Source organism: Trematomus bernacchii, unplaced genomic scaffold (genome assembly GCF_902827165.1).
Source record: "Trematomus bernacchii unplaced genomic scaffold, fTreBer1.1, whole genome shotgun sequence".
In the NCBI taxonomy this organism is placed as follows: Eukaryota; Metazoa; Chordata; class Actinopteri; order Perciformes; family Nototheniidae; genus Trematomus; species Trematomus bernacchii.
This window is the reverse complement of record NW_022988050.1, coordinates 17,473,123-17,480,811: the sequence shown is the minus strand read 5'-3', so window position 1 is coordinate 17,480,811 and position 7,689 is coordinate 17,473,123. Positions and strand designations below refer to the sequence as shown.

General features: G+C 40.1%; 1 protein-coding gene across 1 annotated transcript in view; it reads left to right on the top strand.

Annotated features, from left to right (window-relative positions):
* The first annotated feature begins 797 nt into the window (after positions 1–797).
* mtr (5-methyltetrahydrofolate-homocysteine methyltransferase) overlaps positions 798–7,689 on the top strand; it is a 54,384-nt gene continuing 47,492 nt past the window's right edge. Inside the window, exons 1-2 of the mRNA XM_034120168.1 lie at positions 798–953; positions 6,726–6,937. Coding sequence (XP_033976059.1) covers positions 914–953; positions 6,726–6,937 — 252 coding nt within the window. The 5' untranslated portion in view covers positions 798–913. The remainder of the gene's footprint in view (positions 954–6,725; positions 6,938–7,689) is intronic.

The following is a 7,689-nucleotide window of genomic DNA, read 5'->3' as shown; positions in this document are numbered from 1 at the left end:
CATGCTATCTGAAGATATACTTTGAAAGTAACCTATTACACAGGTAAAAGCTTCAGAAGATGTAGGCCTGTTTACACAGCTACTCTTAGCAAACCGCTTTCTTCTCAGTACAGGTGTCAACACTTTCCTAATTGTATGCATACTGTACTAATATCTTTTAATTTATGTTTATTGATATTATTTTTTATCTTTAATGATAGCATACATGATTCTGATGGACTAGAAATGGGGAGACAGAGGGGACAACATGCACTCAGCCGACTGAATTTATGACTGAATGAATGTCAATTTCTCTGAGTTGAAAGATGTTTGCGTTGGAAGTTATAGACATGGTAGCTTTAATAAGCAGACCTTTATGTTTGCTTATTTTTAATAAGAAGGACTGGAGATGGATATTAAAAAAAAATATATATAACATTTTGTTAATTAAAAAACCTATTTGGTCTACATATTAAAACACACATCAAATATTAAGAAAAGTGTACTTGTCACACTTATTGGTTTAAAAGAAAGTCAAATCAATAATTTTGATTTCATCATTTTTAAATTATGATTTTGATCAAGGTTCAAGTTTTTATATAAAAAGTTAGGCTTTTTTTTTATCTATCTATTGCATAGCTAAAAACCTTGATTTTTTTAGTTATGACCACGCGTTTGAATGAAATTATTAAGCTAAACGATCAAATGACATGAAATGTGATCTATAGTTAGCGTAAGTTAGTGTGGTCACGTTTTTATTGTGAAGGCCATTTGCCGGAAGTGTAAACGTTGCTACCTCAAACGACCTCGATCCAAGCAGCTGAGTTTCCGGGAAAATAAGAGCCGATGGCTTGGGTCTCTGAAAGCTTCAAACATTAGGCTCTCTCTTTTCAGACGGACTATCAGGCGTTTTAACAGTCTGCCTCTTCACAACATGGCCCCGACTAATGTCATTAAGTACTCTTCAGAAGCGGGTAAATATACCTCTGTTAGCTTCCCGACGTTAACTGTTAGCCTTTAGCATGCAGCGCTAACTGTCTGCTGCCCACTTATAACACCACGTGTGTGTAAGTGAAGTTTAACGAGCTAAGTTACTATATGACACGCAGCCGGATGTTAGTTTCTGTAGAGTCAGCTATTTCAGAAGCAGTTATGAGTCATTTCTAATCACTAAAACACAACAGAACAAGTTATTGCATAAGCTGCTTGCATTTTATTTTGAACACTAATATGGCAATTTATCTCAAACTGGCAACCAGCTGGAGGGGGGTGTTTTTTTTTGGGGGGGGGGGGTAGTGTTTTGGCTCAGGAGCAACATCAAATTCATAGTGTCTCCTCTGTTCATATCTTCATTAATAATGGGAATAATTTTGTAGCTGCCACCAACATTGTTTTTGGTTTACATGCACTATGCCCATCATTTTGGTTTTATTTTTAATGTGATTAATTCTGTCTCTGCAGCCATTACACAGTGGCAAGACAGCTGTGTGTATTTCAAGTGCAACCAATAGTTTAAGAAGTGTATTTTAAAGTTATAGCCCAACTAACCAATCAGATGGGCCAATCAATCAGGCATTCTTAGCTTGATTAGATTACATTCCACTGTATTGTCATTGCCTATAGTACAACGACCAGGGGCAGATCTAGAAAAATATTCATGGGGTGGCAGGAGAATTTCAGGGGTGGCATCCCCTGGCAGAAGTATATGCTGATTTAATCGCAGTCATATCAATTAATGTTAACTTGGAAAGCCACAATATTTATATTTTAACTCAACATTTGGTGACATTATTGTGGCACATCAGTAAAGCCTTACATATAAATATATAAGGTGGCAGACATAATTGAATTAATTTTAACTGAACAATAACTGAATGAGTTTGTCTCACTCTTAGACCAGCAGGGGTACCAAATCTATGCAGACTGCTGCAATAAGTACATTAATTAACTGTCTCGTCGATGTTTGTCTAATTTAATATGATACTATTAACAATCATATTATTCCTATCAGCTGTCAATCACTGTTATGATTCACATATTCAGTGCTATTATTAAATAAACTATATTTTTTGGAGGAGTTAATGATGAATGTTCCTAAAGATGCTTGCTCACCCTCCTTCAAATTTGAAAGACAAGTAATTACTATCATATATCAAAAGATTCAAAGGAACAGTTCAGCGCCCCACAACTTCATTGCAAACAGTTACAACCTTGACTTTACATCAGAAAGAACAAACATTAAAGAAGTGACTAACTGCATCAGTTAGGGTTAAAAAACGTGTATTCAGCTAAAACATATACATCGCTGCAGTTATTATCCAGTGGAAAGTCCTTACCTACTGGCCTAGTTAAATCAAAGTGGTTACTTTTTTTTGGCTGGGCAGTGTAGTTTTACACACCGTCTTATTTGACTTTCTCAGGACTTGCAACTGTTTTTTGGGGGCAGACCAATTATTTTATTATGCCTCCTGTAGCACCTTGGGATTGCTGCTAGCAATGAAAGGTGCATTATAAATTGAATTTATTATTATTATTATTATTATTAAAGAAGAAAAATGTTATACACACGTAAGGTCATCATCTTAACAGTTTTTTATGCTCATCGAGTCATCCGTGAGCAGAGCATCAAGTTGACATGCCTATAACAGCTGAATGTAGCGATTACCATTTTGTTCAGCAAAACGCCTCACAAACGTATTAAGATTTAAAGCTTTAGTGCGTTTTGATTCAATGCTGAGTACAGCCAAACTTGACAGTCTCTTCTCTGTCATTGTAGACCACAAATACCTCATTCCTTCCGTCTACTTGGATCCGAAATGCTTCTCGTTTTGCGCCGTCCCGTTCAAATGAAATCGCCGCCAATCATATTTCCACGCTCGCGCCAGGGCCGGGGGAGGGGTTACAAGGTTATGGCTAGAAAGGATCCGTCTTGTGTAAAACTCTTGCGAGAGTTTGCAAGTCACGTGGCTGAATGTTTACGTTTGGCAGGCAGCCTTTCAGTTACGATCGTTAACATCAGTGGGCCACAGCAAATGATGGTGAGAAGCTAAACTATCTATTAATTATGTAAATTACAGGGAGTGTGATTGTTGAAATAGGGTGTTAGCGGTCTTGCTGTTCAAAGAAGAATGACAACAGTGTAGATCACCAACACTATGGTTTATTTTTTATTCACAGGCAAGTCAACGTTGTCGCAGTAAAAGTCCCAAGATAGCTCCTGGTGCAATAAAATGTTCCCTTTCAGTGTTTTACTATTATGTCTGATGTTTCTCTATTAATATTGCTGCTGCATTAATGTGTATGTTGCATGTTACTAGGGATGGGTATCGTTAAGGTTTTAACGGTACTACTACTTTTATCGATACCGCTTATCGGTCCGGTCTTTTAACGGTACTCTTATCGGTTCTTTTGGAGAGAAAAATGAGGTAAACTAACTATATGTTGTATGTCAGGGACTACGGATGGAAATTAGCTCAAAGCTAAAATCCGGCATATTTACACTTGAAGCATTATTTGTCTAAAGTGTTCATTAATGTGCATTGTCCCTATTCAAATAAACAATTAAATGAAAATTAACAAATTGTTAACAAAACTAACATTGCTTTTTATTTAAATGAAATACATAATATTTCACATCAACAGAAACAACAACGTTTTAACAAATCATATTAAATAATCTGATGACAGAACTGTGAACAGAATGGCTGAAACTTTAACAAACTAAATAACTCAGTTCCCTCTAATCATTAACCCATGTTTGAACCATTGAGTTAGCTCCGTGTGTTGCTGCTAGCATACATAATACTGTATACCTGACGTGGAAACGTTACTCGTGGATGGGGCTACAGAGCTACTAGAGAGACAGTCGAACCCGGTGCATTTCTCCGTCTGAACGTGGTGCACTTTTGCAAGATGTTTAGACAAATTGCTCGTGTTACCGCCCCTGACATTCTAAACTCTTATTGCACTTTAGGCAACAAGCGAGACGGGTAAAGTTTAACCACACCTCGGAGCGCGTTCTCTCCGCCATCTCCTCCGTGTGTGTGTGTTGCTGCATGTAGCAGCTGCGTGTGTGTAAACTGCCCCGCCCCCTCGCACACAGGCGGGGGAGAGAGATCTCTCGTCTGGATTGGAGAGATCGAAAATACAAAAAATGACGCATTTTGCAGTCTTTTTGCGTATTAGAAACGGAGTTGGCGACACTAAAACTGCAATATAATGTTTGTGTAGCAATAATACACATGACATATTTTTTAGATGTCTCCAGTACCGATAAAAAGACCGATAACGTCGGAGCTTAACGGTACCACGGTCTTTAATAATTCAGCCCCGGGGCCCGTTTAATACCGGGGCTCGGTACCCATCCCTACATGTTACTGCTGTAGATGTGTTTCCAAGCCGCTCCGATTACAACGAGAGTTACAACGAGAACGTGACGTCATATTTACACAAGACGTATCCTTTCTAGCCATAACCGGGTTACAAGGCTCGCGTCTTGTGCTGCATTCACTTGCACTCGGACATTAGAGATTTTCTCTCATAAATGTCCGATGAGCCACAACTTTTCTTTCAAAACAAAGCTGCCAACTGGGGTGGCAACTAGGGTGGCAAGGCATTTTTCTGAGGTGGCAGCTGCCACTCCGTGCCACCCCGTAGAACCGCCACTGACAACGACACACAGGCCCAATCCCAAACCACGCCCTACACCCTACACCTACACACTCCCCCCTCCGTGACGGAGTGAACTCCGTGGAGTGACACTCGCAGCTCGAGGCTCCCTCCTGTCAGATGGAGGGAGTAAATACAGCTGCAAGCTTTGGGACAAACTCCCCTCTCTCCGTCAGAAACAGGAAATGCCGTAACTGTATACCAACGGTTTCAAATCAGCATCTCTTAGACAAAACATTAAAATTAAATTTGGTTGTTGCCTCTTTTGAATGACGAATACACAGTACCGCCGCCTGCTGGTAAGGAGAGTTATTGCCACTCACGCATGCGCAGTTCGTACGTGCAACTTGGCCGTCGGCTGAAGTCTTTGCGGTGTGTTCCAGTGCGACACATGGCCAAGACGCAGGAGACGTGAGGCAACTTGAGGCGACGTGAGGCGACGTTCCGTTGGGACGTGTTCTTTGGTGTCAGTTGGGTGTGTAAGGACCTTTAAGGCCCGGACACACATGTTGAATCGGGAGGCTGTCGGCAAAAGAAATCACTCTGATTGGCTGTTCAGCTTAGCGAATCAGTGCATGAGAAGCGAAACGGAAGTGAAGAAGGCACACCCAGGCGGCTATTATTTTTCATTTTCCAGTATCGCACTAAACATGTTTTCGATTATAAGTCGCTATGTGAAACAGTCTGTGAAACAGTCTGTGATGGACGAGAGTGAAAATGGAACACACGCTATTTGTTGTTTGTATATATCACGCTGTCTGTCTTCCGGTTGCCTCTTTTGAATTAAGAATAGACACTACCGCCGCTTGCTGGTAAGGAGAGTTATTGCCACTCACACATGCGCAGTGCGTACGTGCTAATTGGCCGTCGGCTGAAGTCTTTGCGGTGTGTTAGGGTACCAGCAGGCGGCGGTAGTGTGTATCCGTCATTCAAAAGAGGCAACAACCGGAAGACAGACTGCGTGATACACCGAGAGAAGAAGAACAGACTGCGTTATACAAACAAACAACAAATAGCGTGTGCGTTCCATTTTCACTGTACAGCGAGAAGCTCATGGGGCTTTCCCGAACCTGTGTCGAGAGCTGGAGTTAAATGAAATCTCAGATTTGCCTTCTTTTTTTTCTTTTTTTTTTATACTTTATTTTTAAGTTGTTAAGACAATACAAAGGAAACAACAAATAACATACAACATACAGGTCACTGGGGTAATACATCATCAATATGTTCTCAGCAATTATTCTTGTGATATGGGAAGATCTCCCTCATAATGGGTTCACAACCAATCTGTGTGAAACATACAGTAGTAGCAAAGTTATGCAAGAATTATAGAATATTGTACCAAACAGATTTGCCTTCTTAATAGTTTGTTTGGGTCACTCACTTCCGTTTCGCTTCTCATGCACTGATTCGCTAAGCTGAACAGCCAATCAGAGTGATTTATTTGGCCGACGGCCTTTAGCCTTTAGCCTCCCGATTCAACATGTTGAATCGGCGGCGGAAGGTGTCGGCACGGCCGAAAAGACACGACGGTGCGGGACACTCCAAGACACACCAATCTGAGTAGGGTGACACGACGCTCATCGACGGCCCGACATCTATCGACATCTATCGACGGCCGAAATCGGCTTGGTGTGTAAGGGACTTGAGGCGACACAACAATCGGGTCCGTCGGGACGTGTTCTTTGGTGTCAGTTTGGTGTGTCAGGGCCTTTAGAGCTTGTAGCATCTTTCAAAGGTCCCTAGAACTCATTAGACAGGAATACTGACTGTTAGTAGAGATAATCTGCTGCGTAGAGATTATTCAGCATAACATTATGTTTTTAAAAAAAAAACAGGTTCTTCTTGATCAAGAAACTTTATGATGAATTATTAAGTGATTTATACTGTAGTGAAATCAGTGCCAGTAAGAATCACCAGTGCATGTCAGAAATTAGGCAGATTTACTCCATGAGAACATGAGAAGATCTTATGTTCTTTAATAATATGTAATCACTTATCCTATTTGTTTTCTTTGAATTAAAGTCCTGTTGTCTTTGTGTAAAATCCTTGATAAATGTAGGTTCCATTAATTTTTCCAGGATGCAGTTGTCCATTGGAGTCTGAGCTGCGAGCAGTGCTGCAGCAAAGGATCATGGTCTTGGATGGGGGTATGGGCACCATGATCCAGCAGCATAAACTTGAAGAGGAAGATTTCAGGGGAGAGGAGTTTAAAGAACACCCTCTATCTCTGAGGGGCAACAACGACCTCCTCAGTCTCACACAGCCAGAAATCATTTACACGATACACAAGGTAATCATCCAGGGAAAATATACTTCAGTACTAACCCTGAGAGGTATCAGTCAGGCAGGTCATTTCAGTGTTATGGGTTGTGCTTTTCAGAGTGTTCTAATGCCAGCCAAGTACAAACTAGAAAGATCATTGGAAGAAAATAAAAACACCATTAAATTGTCAAGGACAAACATTTTTTTTGCTAGCCCAGAATCAGAAATATCTTTATTGCCAAATAGGTTTACACATACTAGGAATTTGCTTTGGGGTAAGTGGTGCAAACATGAACATAGTATAAGGAAATTAGTTGTTAAATATACATACATTAAAAACTAAAGAGAAATATCATGGAATAAAATATACAAAAAGCTAAATTCCAAATGAAATGTGAGTTAACTGTTATTAACATAGTTTATTAGCTGTTTGTTTTCTTAAGTCTATTAAATTAACAAACATAAACTCCCAAAATGTCAAGTAAGGAAATCTTTTTCAACCTGTTTCATTATTACAGACAAATACAACCTTAAAACACACTTCACACTTGACAGAAACAAATGTACCAACGCTTTTTGGTTAGTCTCCACTGTTCTAACAATGACCAACTTTATTTTGGTGGAAAGAACACCATAAATCCCAGAGTTAGATATAAAAATATGCTGATTCAGCATGCTGCTGTCTCTGTCTGCTGAGGACAAAGGCCGAGTGGGACACACACACACACACACACACACACACACACACACACACACACACACACACACACACACACACAC